At 38.0% G+C, this 16,769-nt stretch overlaps 2 protein-coding genes across 2 annotated transcripts; both read right to left on the minus strand.

Moving 5' to 3' along the window:
• Positions 1-287: 287 nt before the first annotated feature.
• On the minus strand, positions 288-725 carry LOC110933705. Its single transcript, XM_022176915.1, has one exon. It carries the CDS (start codon positions 723-725, stop codon positions 288-290), a length of 438 nt encoding a protein of 145 aa, XP_022032607.1.
• Positions 726-12,979: 12,254 nt separating this feature from the next.
• On the minus strand, positions 12,980-15,750 carry LOC110933706 (transcription initiation factor TFIID subunit 3-like). Its single transcript, XM_022176916.1, has 2 exons — positions 15,600-15,750; positions 12,980-13,395 (listed from the first exon to the last, which is right to left on the minus strand). The coding sequence occupies exons 1-2, from the start codon at positions 15,748-15,750 to the stop codon at positions 12,980-12,982; spliced, it is 567 nt and encodes a 188-aa protein (XP_022032608.1).
• Between the last annotated feature and the right edge of the window lie 1,019 nt (positions 15,751-16,769).

Below are 16,769 nucleotides of genomic sequence, written 5' to 3' on the forward strand. Positions count from 1 at the left end.
CCCTGCCGCCGGTTCGGTCATCGTGTCAACTTGATTCAGAAGGAGCCGAGCGTTGGGTAGTTGCTGTGAGAGCCGAACCGGCTGTTTTGGAGGCATGAAGGGCCTGCTCGGCTTTGCGATTCTCAACCTGAATGATCTTGGAGCGGGCATCATAGAATGATGGCAGTGGTTCCTATTGTTGCAAGATAGTTGCAATGTCGTATTATTAACTGAAGCACAAGGCGATCATCGTCCACAGGTGCATTGACATTAGCAAGTTGGTCGGCCAAGGTTTTTAGTTCTTGGCACTACGCGGACACATTCGGGAAGCCGTCAAGGCGGGTGTTGGAGAATTTATGCATAAGTTGGATCGCACGAGCACTTTTGTTGTCATGAAAAAGATTTTCGATGGCAACCCAAGCATCGTACGCAGTAGCAGTCTTATTAATGATGGTGTGTAGAAGGTCGTTTGAGATCGTACTGTATATCCATTGTAAAACAATGGCATCCAGACGCTCCCAATCGTCTGTCGGCTTGTTGGTGTCACTGGAGGAAGTTTCGGGTTTGTTTTTGATGTGATCGAATACAAGAAAAGCTTTGCAGTGGAGTTTAAAGAGGGTTGCCCAAGAATTGTATTGACCGGATTCAATTTCTAGAGTGATAGGGATCAAAGACTTGATGTTGGAGACGGTTGTGGCAGGGTGAATCTTAGATTCACTGGTGACAGAGGAGTTCGAACCAGTCATGGTGGCGGCAGAGGTTGTTTGTGAGGAGAGAGGGTGGGCGAAATAGGGTTAGAGAAAGAATAGGAGAGGATCGTAGGGTGATACCATGAAATAATAGGTTCCTTAACCTTTCACATTGATATTGATCCCTATACATAATACATTTGATATCGGCTATTTTGGTACAAATATATACAAATTATATAGTGAAATCATTGCCTAATATATGTATGCTATTAATCAATAATACACTGTATCTTAGGAGTTTTTCATCATCCTATAGAGTTAACATCTAAAGAGTGCTCTACATGTTACAACTCAAATTTGAACTAAAAAACGACTCGAAAATGTTACAAACAGTCCCAGATGACTTGTAGGGAAGGCGATGAGACCGGGATTAAACTATAAAACAATCTCTAATATACCTGTTAGTTTGTCCAAAAAATTATTTATGGGATTTTCAAATATATTTTTTCTTCCTATTATAAGTTTTGTATAACTTTATGCTTCTAAAGGCGACATAAATTAAAATGTGCTAAATTACATACATATAATCAACACGGTAATAAGTTTAAGATACCTAAAATATATAAATTTCATGATGATACAACAAATCTCAAAAGTAGGTTAATACTTTATATCATAAAAAATATAAAACCAATTAATAAATACATATTTCAAAAGAAAAGTTAGCCTCACTTGATAGAGACTCTTGACTCTTAGTGGGAGGCTTTGAGTTCAATCTCAAACAAAAGTAATTTATTTGTAAGGGTAAATTACTTTTTGAGTCTCTATGTTTTATGGGTTTTAACTAGTTGAGTCCAAAAGTATAAAGTTTAATGACCTGAATCCCCATAAGCATTTTCTTTAACCATTTGAGTCCAAATTTCTAACTCCATCCGCCAAGTCTGTTAACTATGAGGGTAATTTGGTCATTTACACACAAAGTACAAGTCTTGTATGCACATGAGTAAAAGGAACAAGTCTTTAATGTATTAACTTTTACTTTTAATATATAATATATATAAAAATAAATTATCTACCTTTCTCTAGCCACCAACACCATCTTTCTCTCTACATTTCTCCTGCCACCACCAACAACCATCCCCAGCCACCACCCTCAACCACCAACAACTGCCCCGGCCACATACAACATAACAGAATCGATACACATCCAAAAACTCAGACAAGAGAAGAATAAACACCCTACAAAACCCAACCCCAACAGACAACAAACACTGCTCAAAATCAATTCTTCCTCTGAACACACGACCTGTAAAAAAAACCTACATCAACAAACACCCATCATCTCAAACTTTGACCCAATTCAATTAATCTTCTTGCTTTTGCACCTCTGCCACAATGAATACATTAGCAAATCAAATTAAAAAAAACATAGCATCAATTCACCATCAAAAACTCATTTCTTCAAACTCAACGACACCGTTTCGGTTTGTATCTTTATTTTCTTACTCTCATCTGCAGTATTCCTCTGTTTTTGCATTCACAATCTATCTAATTTCGCCGATTACACCGACAGACATTCCATCTTCCTTCTCTGCAACGGAATACAGAGATTAGATGAAATCTATACAGGAATTGGCAGCTTTGTGAACAAACAAAGAAATGTGATCAAAACACCTAATAACATGAATAAAAAATTACGCAATGGTCACATTTTTCCCGCCTCTGCATCTTGCATCTGGCCAGAGAGTAGGGTTGTTCACGAGCCGAACCGAACCGATCAGACCTTTGCTCGTGCTCGGTTCGTTTACAAACCGATCCGAACCGAATCGAGCGTTTTTTCAACTGAGCCAAAGGCGAGCGAGCGTCTTTCGATCCGAGCATTTTTCTAACGAACGTCGAGCGAGTATCGAGCGTCGCAGAACAAACAAGGAAAGTGATGATGGGAGTGCTAGTTATTATAATAAAGTGCAGTTTTCGTCCCTAATGTTTCATCCAATAGAACACAAGTAAAAATTTAACAAATAACAAGGAATACAAAAACACTCAACTAGTTCTATCGGGATTAGCTAAGTGGGAAGATAAATTGTCGACCGATTGAAACATACCCTTGTTTTATCGGAAGTTTGAAATTGAATGAACCAATTGAAGCAAAACCCTGGCGAGTTGCCGTCTTGGCGAGTGGCGATGGAGAAATCGAATAACGATGGCCAATGGGGGTTTTGATTAGGGTCTTGTACTTCTGAATCGAATAGCGGGTTGAGACTTGAGTATTGATCGACGCTTCACATTTTAGTATTTGAAATTTTGACTCAATTACTCAAATGGACATTTAAGTATTAAACAATGGACTATTGGTATTTGATTTCAGTTCTAATTACTTAAATAAGCTTTATTTGGATCTTGAACCAAACATTGTTGATGTTGGTCTCTAGTCATTACATTGAAAATGATACACACACAATTATATATATATATATATATATATATATATATATATATATATATATGGTAAAGATCATTTCAGAACCATAAATATTTACAGAACTCGTAGAACTCCTAATAAACAATCTTTTTATTTATATTTTTTTATGTTTATGATAATTTTATCATTTATTATGTGTATTTTTATGACTACATACATGTTAAGAGTAATTTTATCATTTTTTAATGTAATTTTATAATTACACATATGTAAACTAGTTTTTTTACATATATGTAATTAGTTATGACACATATATATAATTTGGCTATTACACATATGTAAACTGCTTTTAACATGTATGTAATCAAAGAAATACATATAATAGATGATAAAAAGATCCTAAACACAAAAAATATATATAAAATAATTATTTATTAGGAGTTCTGAAAGTTCTGTAGTTATTTAGAGTTCTGAAATGAACCCAACCCTATATATATATATATATATATATATATATATTAAAAAATAAATCGAGCCAACCGAGCCGAACCGAACTGAGCGGACCTTTGCTCGTGCTCAGTTCGTTTACAAACCGAACCGATCCGAACCGAGCATTTTTTTCAATCGAGCTAAATCGAACGAGCAAATTCCGAACATTTTTCGAGCGAGCGTCGAGCGCCGATCAATTTGAGCAACCCTACCAGAGAGTGATACCTGTCTGAACGTCCCATTTCGCCTTGACTGTTGATTAAAATCCTGAATCTCCATTGGTTGCATATGGACCCCATCCGCAGGGTGACGTACTGTTGAACGAGAATTCGTCTCTTCTAATGCTCGGAAATACGCATATGGATCCCACCCTGAAAAATAAAGGTATATGAACTGTAACTTTAAAATCTGTTCCAAAACTAACATCCAAAATCCGAGGTGGTGGGTGTTGTGGAGGTGCGGCGGTGGTGGGTGTTGTGGTGGTGACGGTGGAGGTGTAGTTGTGGTGGTGACGGCGGAGGTGTAGTGGCGGCGGTGGTGTTGATGGTGTGGCGACGGTGGTGTTGATGGTGGAGATGTGGAGGTGGGATGGGTGGAGGTGTGGTGGTGGGATGGAGATGGTTTTGGTAGAGAGAGAGAAAGTTCTTGAGAAATTTGGTATGACTTTTATGATCTGGATGGATATGATCTAGAGAATGTGTGTATATATTTAATAACAAAATGGTTTTTTTTAATTAAAAGGATAATTTGGTCATTTAACAAAAATTAACATAATAATTTTAACAGTGTTAGAAATTTGGACTCAAATGGTTAAAGAAAATGCTTATGGAGACTCAGGTCGTTAAACTTTTTGCTTTTGAACTCAACTAGTTAAAACTTATAAAATACGGGGACTCAAAAAGTAATTTACCCTATTTGTAAATATAAAAGTTTGAGAAGAATAACATTAGCCATTAAAAAAAAACTTATTTTATACATAATAAATTACTAGAAGAAACCTTACTAGACTAGGGCCAATGGAAAATAAAAACAAAAATAAAATTTTTAGGTATATGGTTCTGATAATGGGCCAAAGGGGTATATGTTTTCGGCTAATCAGGTCGGCATCACCTAATCAAAGACCCGTCTTATACCCATATTTTTTTTTAAATTAGTCTCGTACCCAGTCTGTTACCTAATTAACGATCTCATTAAGTATTCCAAATATATCAGATATACCTATCAGGTTCAGATTCAGGTTCAGGTTCAGGTTCAGGTTCAGGTTCAGGTTCAATTGTCATCATTACCGACTTGCCATATTCAATGTAGCAACAATTGGTATCATCCACATTTAAAATGACTAGTACCTAGACTTGAGGGGTTATTTCATTTAAATAATTTTTATTTGTTAAATAAGTTTTATTTGTATCTAAAAGGATTTAAAGCGTGTGATTCACAAGTTTGACGAAATGAAATCGACCAAAGTGTTTTGGTCAAAATTGCTTATTTGTTGTCGGGAGTGTTAGTGAGAAAAAGGTACGAGTAATCGCCTTCCTTGTGAAGCAAGATGTATTCGTAATTTATTGACTTTTGCTAGAGTTTTCTAGCTTATAGTATATATTGTATAAGGTTGACATGCCTTTTAATAGTTTGTCTTTATTTTTTCATTCACACAGTCAAATGTTTTTAATTAATTGACCAAACTAATTGTGTGTGAAAAGAATTTTGGTATCGTTGGTATTGTTAAAAAAATTATAAATTTGATCATAGGATCAAAGTACAATAACTACTTTCTTTCTCTCGAATAACAAAAGGATTATATTAAAACAATGGGAAACACGTTTGGGAAACACTTTTTTCTTTCTCTTAAAATTGGCTTAAATTTAAACCATTAAAGTGTTCTGAAACAATATGAACCGTGATCCTTTCATTGATACCCTTCACAATATATAATACAATGATAGTGGGCCGATAGGAGATGGAAGTTGGGGCGATGTGTGGACAGAGGTGGTGAGGGAAAGGTGTGTCAAGGAAATCATATGTGGGAACGGGGGCAATGGATTGTCGGAAGGGAAAGGTGGTCTCGTCAAACGCGACATGACGAGAGATGAAAATTTGGCTAGTGGTAAGGTCGAGGCAACGGTAGCCTCGGTGGGTGGGTGGGTGGATAGCCTAGGAAAACGCATGGGGTAGAGCGGTTTTCAAGTTTGTGAATGGTGGTGGACGGTGTTAGCGGGTAACAAAGGCACCCGAAAACACGAAGGTGGTCGTAGGTGGGTGTGGTGTTGTAAAGTAACTCAGTGGGAGTGTTATTTTTGGTTTGTTGTGAGGGTAATATATTTAGTAAGTAAGTGGCGGTTTCGAGTGCAAAGTGCCAAAAATGAGAGGGGATCGAGGCATGGGCGAGTAGGGTCCGAATCATATTATTGATTGTGCGTATTTTTCGTTCGGCCTTGCCGTTTTGAGAAGATGTATAAGGGCAAGAGAGGCGGTATAAAATGCCGTTGGTGGTGAAAAAATTTTGGAAAGTGGAATTGACATATTCACGACCATTATCACATTGGAAAGTTTTGATGGTCGATTCAAATTGTGTTTTAATGATAGACGCAAAATGAGAGAAAGAGGAGAAGACGTGAGATTTATTAGGGAGGGGATATGTCCACAAGAAATTAGTGAGGTCATCTAGAAATAAAACGTAGTATTTATGGCCCGAAGAGCTAATAATTGGAGAAGTCCAAACATCGCTATGCACAATATCAAAGGGTTTAAATGTCATATTATTAGATGCAAAAAATGGCAAACGTATGCTTTTCCCAAAAATACAAGATTGGCAAACATTATGCAAAGTTTTATCAAAGGAAATAGAGCTAAAAGTTTTTAATTTATTCATAGTAGGCCGTCCTGGGTGGCCAAGACGGTGGTGCCATAGTTGAGATGAGATGGCGGCAAAAGCGGTAGGTTGAGTGGTAGGAGACCCGAGCACCAAGGGGTAGAGATCACCGCTGCTGTTGCACCGAAGAAGCGGTGTCTTGGTCTTGAGGTCCTTCACAAGAAAACCAAATGGGTCAAATTCCACAGAAACAGAATTGTCCGTTGTAAATCGACGGACTGAAATAAGGTTTTTAACGAGCTTGGGTGAATAAAGGACGTTTTTAAGTATAAAGGGTGGGTATGGTTTGGGTAGGTATTTAGTGCCTTGACCAAGAACCGGTATAGTGTCACCATTACCTACAAGTATATTTTGAGAAATGCAAGAATTAGAAAAGGTATGAAAGTCACCTTGCTCGTGAGACATGTTGCCAGTGGCGCCGGTATCCATGTACTGAGTGGGATCTGGTTGCTGTAACGACATAGTGTAAAGTGCCTGCTCAATATCAGTTGGGCTGTAAGCAGTGTGGGCCTGATGAGGACGTGGGCCGAGAAGGCCAGCCTGTGACTGTGGAGAGGTAGTAGAGTTGGGCCTGTTGGTTGAAGGGTAGGGGCAAGGTGGATCAGACCAAGTAGTGGGCTGCTGTGTTGGGCCGTAAGGGTATTGAGGAGGAGGGGTGGGCCAATAAGGAGCCCATGGATAGTATGGTTGAGGTGGATAGTATGTGGGGTGGTTGGAACGACCGCGACCATAGGATCCGCGGCCACGGCCTCGACGACCGGAGCGGCCACGGCCACGGTAGGAGTCGGAGGGTGACCGGGTGTAGTCGGTGGCAGGTCGGGTGGCTTGGGCGGTGAGGGCGGTGGAAGCAGTTTTGGAGGATAACAAGGCCTGCTCGTTCTTTCGGGTTTCAACCTGGATGAGTTGAGAGCGGGCGTTGTAGAATGAGGGTAGAGGGCGCTGTTGAGTGATGATAGTTCCAATACCCTCGTACTGATCATTCAAACCGGTGATGAGTTGGAGAACGAGCCGTTCATCAGTCACAGCTGCATCAACGTTAGCAAGTTGGTCCGACAGTGTTTTTAATGCTTGACAGTAAGCCGAAATATTAGGGAAGCCGTCCAGCCGGGTATTAGCGAACTTCTGCATGAGGTAAATAGCCCGAGATGCCTTGTTGTCATGGAACAAATTCTCGATAGCCACCCACGCATCATGAGCAGTGGACGTTTTGTCGATTATGGTGTGGAGAAGGTCATTGGAGATCGTACTATAGAGCCATTGCAGCACGATGGCATCTAAGCGATTCCAAGTAGCCAAGGCGGAGGATGACTCGGGTGTGGTTGTTTCAGGTTTGGCTTTGAGGTGGTCTTCGACAAGATGAGCACGGCAGTGAAGGGTGAACAAAGTTGCCCAGGAGGAGTATTGGCTGGACTCAATTTCTAAGGTGAAGGGGATATGGGTTTTGATATTTGTGACGGTGGTTGCGGGGTGGATTTCAGATTTGAGGGTGATGGGGGCGGTGTTTGAAGAAGTAAGGGCATCATCATCCCCCATGATGAAGTTACAGAGAAGGAGAAATCGGTTAGGCAGAGGAAGGGGGGCGGCGAGTAGGGTTTAGAGAGAGACCCAGACTCTTGATACCATGAAACAATATGAACCGTGATCCTTTCATTGATACCCTTCACAATATATAATACAATGATATAGGCTAAATATGGACATAGGATATTTACAATAAACACAATATAATCATGCCTAATATACGAATGCTATTATGTTCAATTAAAAAAAATTATTGATAACGGCCAAAATATTCATTTTGCTAGCATGGAACCGATCATCAGTATTACAAAATTGTATACTTTTTGGATACCTATATGACAATGTTAGGATAATTAATTTAAGAATTATGATCTCTAACTCTAATTAGCTCTATTAAGATGGCACATAACTAATTACAAACAATGTATGTAAGAAGTTCTGTTTAAGAATTTAAAACTATTTATATGCTTTTATAGGTTAGGATCATATACAAAGTCTTCTAAAAATAAGAAGTCGTAAGATGGATATCAAACGGACTCCGATTAAACTAATTCAAACAGCATTGCAACCGTCTCATCGAATTCTACGATATGACATTTTAGGTTTTCGCTTTTGGATGTTTAGCGTGTAGATTTTAGAAATTTTGTTTGGATCGATGTGTCTTTTTATTTATCATTGTGTATTTTTTATATTTACATTATTGTTTCTTTTTTTGCAACTCATTGTGTTATATTTTTCGACATTATATTATATTTTGCTTGAAATTGTGTTATATTTTGCGATTTATTTTATCTTTATACATTTCATATTTTTAGGAGACTACGTAAGATAACTTTGCAATGCTTCTACTAGCAAAAAAATGCAACAATTTCTCAAAAACACACCTTAGTATTTTACTATTTTAACATATAGTGTGAACTTAGATTTGTTTTCTTAACTCTTTCAGACAAACCTTAGATAGAAGAAATAGAACAGCAATTTGAAACTTAAATTATGCTATCTCTAACAAGTAGAGTTTACATTGATATTTATTTTTTTGTTATTGATCAAATTAATTGCTTATATTCATAAAAGAAAAAAAAAGAAAATAAGAAAAAAAAGGAGTTCAATGTTTATAGTAAGAAAAGAGCTATAATCACACACAAGAGGAGTTGGTAGAGGATCCCCGCGTACGCTGTTAGCCGCATACGTAAAGAAAAGATAACTCGGGTATGACTCATAAGCCAAAGTCAAAAGTAAACCTAACATAATTGACTTGAGAGGATTTCAATTTATCACTTCTTTCTAATTCGATATATTCTATAAGAAGAAAGTCGGTGGGTGGTTTTCAACAACCACCCTCAAAGTTTAAAGATTTTTTACTTTTATAAAATTGTTGAAAACCACCATATAATTTTGTAAATTATATTAAAATTTCCTTTCTTTTAATCCCTACTTTTGTAGCTTACAATTTTACTTATACTTTGGTAATTTACATTACTATGCTTTATACCGACCTCTTAACTATTAAATTTTGTATTTTAATATTTTGACGCAAATCTGGTATACGCTTTCGTGCTTTATTTTGTAATGTTTCCTACATATGAATCGGGTCGCTTATAATTCGTTTTCACTTGACGGTATAGATTCGAGTTAATCGAGTTGCATATAATACGTTAGGAGTGTACGGTATAAACTTGATTTACTTTACATTTTGATCCAATCGCAATGCAGCTATATGCTGCACTGAGTTCAATCGGATACGTCGAAACACGTATTTTCATATGATTAATGCATCACATAACGTTTGGACTAATCTGTTCGACATTTGCAATGTACCCGCGCCGCAACGTGCGCGGATCTTATTACTAGTTATTATGAAGGGTTGATGGTATTTGGATACAGTCGCGAATCCAGAAAATTTTTTACAAGGGAATCACTTTTTACATGTTCCAATATCATATGTCCGAACATAAAAAAAATACGGGCCGTTTCAACGATTCGGTTCGGGTAAGGTTCATCACATAATATAAATACGATACAAAAATGAAAAAAAAAACATTGTCATGATAAATTTAAAAACATGTAATATATTAAGATGGTCTTTACGAATAAAAAAACATAGCTAAAATTGTTCTCTATGAGGTTTCATCTTTTGAAAAAGTTGTCAAACCGACTATCTTTTTCCCAAATTAGTAATGGGAAAGAATATGTTGATGAAAAAATAGATATGTTTTTTCCCGTCGTCTTAAGGTAGAGCCACCAACATATCAACGATATGTTTCATCAACATAGCGTATCTATTTTCTGTAGACAAAAATAACACATGTCCAAAAAGTATGTCCACTGCCATTGCAAAAAGAACAGAGAGAAATAATTTGCGACTTAGAACAATTGTGTGTCCTCTTGAGTTATGCTATTAGCCAGAAAGCCTACAAGCTTTACTACATCGGGAACAACATCAAGTCTTCACTTCCAGATATAGTCTTGTTGCAGCCGTTTTGCAACTGAAAATGTGGTCGGAAACACACGTCGCAATTGCCCTAATGCGACCTAGTTGCGACCGCTACTACATTTTTTGCAACCTGTTTTGCGACCACGTCAGCGGTCGCAAATTTTGCGACTGCCCTAATTTTATGACATCCTTTCACTTGTTGCGACTGTTATGCGACCGCCTGCAATTTACAAACTTTGCGAGCGCCGTTTAGCAGTTGCAAATCTTATATTATTTTTGCTATTGCTATTGCTATTACTATTACTACTAGTGGTGATACCCGTGTACAAACACAGGTGGTTTTTAGAAATTTGTGTATACCACATTTTAATAGAAAGTATAGATAGGTGTATAGATATTGTAATTTTTAGTTTAGTTTTTCGTTTGATTAATATTAAAATAGTCATGAGTTATTCTCACAAATCTAGTGTGTTGATGCATTTGAACTCTGATTTACAACTAAAGAAATAATCAGCGTAAACAAATAATCAAAAGTAGTCACTACCTTTCATCACAAAAAGTGAGAACTACTATTTTAAATAGTGATATCTGGTTGAAAGTATGTGCAAACACAGGTTGTTTTTAGAAAACCATTCATACCACATTTTATTAAACAACGAATCACTATATATTTTTTAGAAGGGACTTACTTTCCTGAATGTTCATATCTGTTGGAAATGTGCTTATTAAACTTCGATACAAAAGCTGTAAAACATCAAACGAATATACTAACAAACTTATAATGTTTACATTGAAAAAAAAATCAATACATGCAATACAACTTAACTTTCAACAAATATTAACTACGATCACAAGATCACCTGCCTCAACAACTTTCACTAAAGTCCAATCAAGAGTCTCTTACCTAGCAATATCTCCTTTACTACATGTTGTGTCCTGGCTACATATGATGCTGGAAACAATGTCCAAGTTGCTGATCCAGCAACATCTCCACCCGCAACTGTTGTTGGAACTGCTCTTAAACCTCCAGCTACAATTGTTTTTGCTGGTACTGCTTGGTTTTGCAAATGTTGTGTCCTGGCTACATATGCTGCTGGAAACAATTGTACCATGCCAAAACACTTCTTTACTTCTGATCTTTATTCCTCATCAACATCTCCTTGATTTGGCCTTTGAATTGTAACTCAAAGTTCATGGAGACCATATCTTCAAAATCCCTTTCCAGTTCAAGGTTCAACAGATCTTGGAGGTCACCTGCATCTAGACCATATGCATCCTCCATTTTCAACCTTTGAACTACTAACATCTGATCTGAGTAGAGTAAATTTGTGGGTGTTTGAGGATGAGTTCCACTTTAGAATTTTTGGATCAGATGGTTTTCTTGGGTGAAGAGTTATTCTTGATGAGTTGGTTGATTGAGGCATGCTGACAAGTTTTGAAACTGTTTCTCTCAATTTGTCAATTGCAGGATTTGTGTTGTACAACAGTTGGTTTTTGATCCCCTGTTTCCTGTAATAGTCAAACATATGTTCATCAGCCTCAACCATCTGCTTCTACCTTTTTGTTTGATTCAAGGCGGTTATGAATAAGCCAAATACTGAGGGCAACTTTTTAGATGAAAGGGTCTGCTGGGGAACAACCACTGTTGAATATACTGGCTTTTAAGGACCTGTAGGATCCTTTGTTCTTAGTTGTTCCATTATCTTGTATGTTTCAACAAACTTAGATTCAGACCATCTGGTAACAGACCTTGCATTACCATAATTAGCAGCAACAAGCTCTGCTCTCATTCTTTTCAGCTTCAATGCCTTTTTTTGATCCATTTGTTTGCCTTTCTTCCAGTCTGGTGGAGTTGGATTTTGTCAAGGATCATTGAGCATCTTTTGAATTCTTTGAATTTCTTCTTTGAGAGCATCTGTTGACCAATCTTTGAATTGTGCTCTGTTTGCTTTGTAGGGTTTATATTTCATTATGTGAGCAAGGTAATCCCGTTTCAGTTCTTTATCAAGCTCAGCATTAACTGGCTTCTCAGATATGGACTTGCTCAGGTCCTTAGCATAATCTTCTATCTTGCTTACCTTGCTAAGTTCTAGTGACAAGATTCCCTGAGAAGTCCTGTCATCCATCCATTTACACTTCTCCTTTCCAATATATTCAGTCTGTCTAGCCTTTAGCTTCAGATATTCATCCAAGTTTCGAGGCTTTCTATAACCAATGAAAGTTAGGAAGGCAAGTTGTGATGTATCCTCTGTTGTATAAAATGATTCAATTTCTCCTTTGATTACATGAATCTCCATAGGATACTGAGCAGCCAATGGGATGATTGATGGTTGTGATGTAATGGGTGGAAGTAAAGTGGTTTTATATGGAAATAATGAGAGTGGTGTGGCTTGAATGGGGGAAGATGATAAGGAGACTGGTGGTTGAATCTTCTCATGATCTTCTTGCAAAACAAAAGTTTTTCTTTTGCGTGTGAATTTGAGTTTAGTTGAGGGTGGGCTTAATGGAATTCTTGGTGGTGTGGGTAGTGGTTCAGTTGTTCGTGGTGTGGGAAAAATGATCATAGCAGTGGTTTAGGTAACATCTGCTGATACAACAGTTGTACAAGAAGCGGTTTGTGGAACATCTGCTGATACATCTGTGGTACCAGCATCTGTTGGTTGTATTGGTGATGGTGGTGATGGTTTCTTTTGTTTCTTGAGAGGTGGTTTTTGTGGTGAGGGTTTTGGTTTAGGTTCAGTAGAGGATACACCTTTTATAGACCCAACAGAGGTTTTAGGAGGGGTGATGATTAGTTGTCTAACTTTTCTTGTTGACTTTCTCCTTTGTGAAGTGCCAATATCCTCTTTTTTCTTCTGCTTAGCCTGTTCTTGTTTAATTAATCTCGAAGCTTTGGCTTCTAGTGTATCTTGCCTTTTCTGCTTTTCTATGGAAATCTCTTCAGCTTTCTTGTTAAGGGTCTCATCAATCCCTTTTTCTTTTCCAGCATCTGATGCAATTGCAAAAGTTTTGGTTGGAACAGACTCTGGCTTTTGTTGTTGCACCTTTGGTTTTGCTTGGGTGATGAAGGCTGCAACTTTCTTAGCTTATCATTCTCCCCCTTTTTGGCATCATCTTCAACTTCTTCTTGAAGTACTATTGGAAGCGAAGAACCAATAGTCTTTAACAAATGTTCCCTTATGGCCTTGATGTCTGCTTGTGTAACCTTGTATCTGGCCTCAACCATATTTCTAATCAGTTCCAAGTGAGTGTTATGGTTGATATCAGCCAAATTCCATTGAGTTTGGATGATTGGTTGCACAAATTTCCACAGCTCATTGGCAATTTGCTGAGTGCTAGGATGACTGATGTGCGTGTAGTGTAATATATTTTTAATGTATAATTAAGCCCTTTTTACACCTTTAGGGAGCAAAAAGACTGCTAATTCTAACATAAATACAAGAAAAGGAACAAAAGTAGACTGCCCGAACCCTCAACGGCATCCTCCCAAGCAAAGAAGGGAAAACAGAAGCCTGAACACGCCCCGTGCTCAGCCAGCACGGGGCCGTGCCCAAGAAGCAGCAGAAAAGACAAACCTGCATAAGATATGGTGGTGGTGGGTGGTGGATGAAGTGTGAGAGAGGTGGTGTGCCAAGGGATGAGTTGGAATGAAACCAAGCACTCCTATTTATAGGCTCAACAGAAGGCTGGGCACGGCCCCGTGTCCGCTGGACACGCCCCCGTGCCCGTCTGACACTCTCTCTCTCTTCATTAATTGTAATTCGCAATTACAATTAATGCGCCTGCTGTACTTTCGCCACGCCCCCGTGCTCACTGGACACGACACCGTGGTGGGCAATAGAAGCTTCTACAGGTTTGTCTTTTCTGCTGCTTCTTGGGCACGGCCCCGTGCTGGCTGAGCATGGGGCGTGTTCAGGCTTCTGTTTTCCCTTCTTTGCTTGGGAGGATGTCGTTGAGGGTTCGGGCAGTCTACTTTTGTTCCTTTTCTTGTATTTATGTTAGAATTAGCTGTCTTTTTGCTCCTTTTGTGAATTTGAGCTCATTTAATCCTGAAAATACAAAAGGAAGACAAAAACACTCTTTTTCCAACATTAGTACTTAAAAAGGGTTAGTTTTATGCCTCATGTGATGTAATTTATATGTTGCATTTTACACACATCAAATACCCCCACACTTGAACTTTTGCTTGTCCTCAAGCAAAACTCTTTAAATGTGGCTTACACTCCCAAATGGAATGGGTAGAAGAGAAGGTTTTTGGCTTGTCATAGAGTGTCTGGAATCCAAGATCTTTTTGGGTTTTATTTTTATTTATTTACAATCCTATTCGTTATGATTTATTTAGAACGTTTCATAAGATAAATTACTTATTTGGCATAACATGCCTTTTTAAAATTTCATTTATATACAAGTTCACATACCTCACGGGAGAAATCACTCAACACTCGGCCGAAGGTGTATTTTTTAGTGAATCACTCGAGAGCGGCATGGAACTTACGCCTACCATAGGCTTGCCAAGCAATCAATCCTCCTCCTTTTTAACTTTATACCTTTGCAAATATCAAGAGGACTTTTTGGGTGAAGGGTTAGGCTTGGGCTAAAGGTGGGTGGTTGGGTTAGTGGTTAGTAAAAGGGCGAAAAGCGTAAAAAGCGTCGGTTTTCGTAAAACACTTTGTTTTTAGTGACTTTTTATTTTGAAGTATTTCTCCAAACAAGCTTTTGTTTGCATATCTTTGTTTGTTTTTAACTTCATCATTTTTTTTCATCACACAAAAGAACGAGCTTGCGAAAAACCGAGCTTGTTACTAAAATAAAGAACGAGCTTGCCACGCCCCCGTGCTCACTGGACACGGCCCCGTGGTGGGCAATAGAAGCTTCTACAGGTTTGTCTTTTCTGCTGCTTCTTGGGCACGACCCCGTGCTGGCTGAGCACGGGGCGTGTTCAGGCTTCTGTTTTCCCTTCTTTGCTTGGGAGGATGCCGTTGAGGGTTCGGGCAGTCTATTTTTGTTCCTTTTCTTGTATTTATGTTAGAATTAGCTGTCTTTTTGCTCCATTTGTGAATTTGAGCTCATTTAATCCTGAAAATACAAAAGGAAGACAAAAACACTCTTTTTCCAACATTAGTACTTAAAAAGGGTTAGTTTTATGCCTCATTTGATGTAATTTATATGTTGCATTTTACACACATCAATGACTTTTAGAATCCATCATCTCTTTCATCATGTCTTTCATTTCAGTCATTGAAGATTCCATGGATGTCATTCTCTCCGTCAATTCCTTGTATCTTAATTCATCACCTAACTTAATAGGATCATCTGTATCCCTACCAGAGGTATTTGGTTCCATAACTGGAGAATTCTCCAAATTAGTAGAACCAAATGCCCTTTTATCTTGGTACTAGGGACTTCCAACTGAAACAGAGGTTACAATTGTACCCTCAACAATTGTTGCCTTCAAGGAAGACTTATAGATGTAACCACCGTCCAACTGAAAACATGTTGGTTCATAAGTTGTGCTTACAACTTGATCCTATTTTGAGGGTTCAATTTGATCCATGTGCTTACAACTTGATCCTTTTGTGAGGATTCAATAGGAGTTTGGTTGGGTGGAGATCTTTCCAACTGTTATGAGGAAGTAGCAACAATAGTTTCTATTGGCTTTTGTTTTACCACAAGGTTATCCTCTTGGATCTCATCTTCCAGAAGTGCCTTTTTATGTTGTTTTGTTTTGGTGAGCTTTTTGAATGTGGGGGGTTTCTTTTTGGATTTTGTTGGTGTGGGTTTCCCAACACCGATTGTAGTGTCATGATCACCAGGAGCAGTGGGGTCAACAACAGAGGTTTGAGCAATAGATGTGGACTCATCCAAAACAGGCTCATCCCCCTTTCTTTGTGTTTTGGAAACTTTTGACTCTTTGTCCATCATTCTTGTAAAAGTTTCATTTGTAAGACTTTTTATTTGAAAAGCTTTACTTTGTTGAAAATCTGTTTGAGACACTTGTTTTTTGAAGGTAATAGCTTAAGAGTCTGAGATACATGAGAAAAGCATTGTTTGATCCCTTTTTACATAATTCACATTTGCCACCAAGTCCGAGAACAATGTCTGGGATAGATTATAGTCAGATTTTGTCAAAATTGCATATCCCAATTATTGAACTTTCTATGGAATCTCATTGAATGAGGTGGTCTTGGCTGAGAGACATATCAGCAGGGTATGGAAAACATATTTCATTTCCGCAGGAAATTTTGGTTTAAAAATAGTAATTCCTGTCAATTGATCATCATACCCCCTTTCTATGAACTTTGTGTGAATTTCTTGTTTTTCAAAAGAAGTTTTACCTGCCTGGTCATCCAAAGCAAATACTGA

This window comes from Helianthus annuus, chromosome 7 (assembly GCF_002127325.2).
Source record: "Helianthus annuus cultivar XRQ/B chromosome 7, HanXRQr2.0-SUNRISE, whole genome shotgun sequence".
Lineage (NCBI taxonomy): Eukaryota > Viridiplantae > Streptophyta > Magnoliopsida > Asterales > Asteraceae > Helianthus > Helianthus annuus.

What these genes read in the sequence shown, in the direction of transcription:
- LOC110933705 (XM_022176915.1), bottom strand. Translation starts at nt 725, where the DNA reads ATGACTGGTTCGAACTCCTCTGTCACCAGTGAATCTAAGATTCACCCT.
- LOC110933706 (XM_022176916.1), bottom strand. Translation starts at nt 15,750, where the DNA reads ATGGAACCAAATACCTCTGGTAGGGATACAGATGATCCTATTAAGTTA. An exon ending in AGAGATGATGGATTCTAAAA is followed by an intron (nt 13,396 to 15,599) that starts GTCATTGATGTG and finishes CAATTGCATCAG; the next exon opens with ATGCTGGAAAAGAAAAAGGG.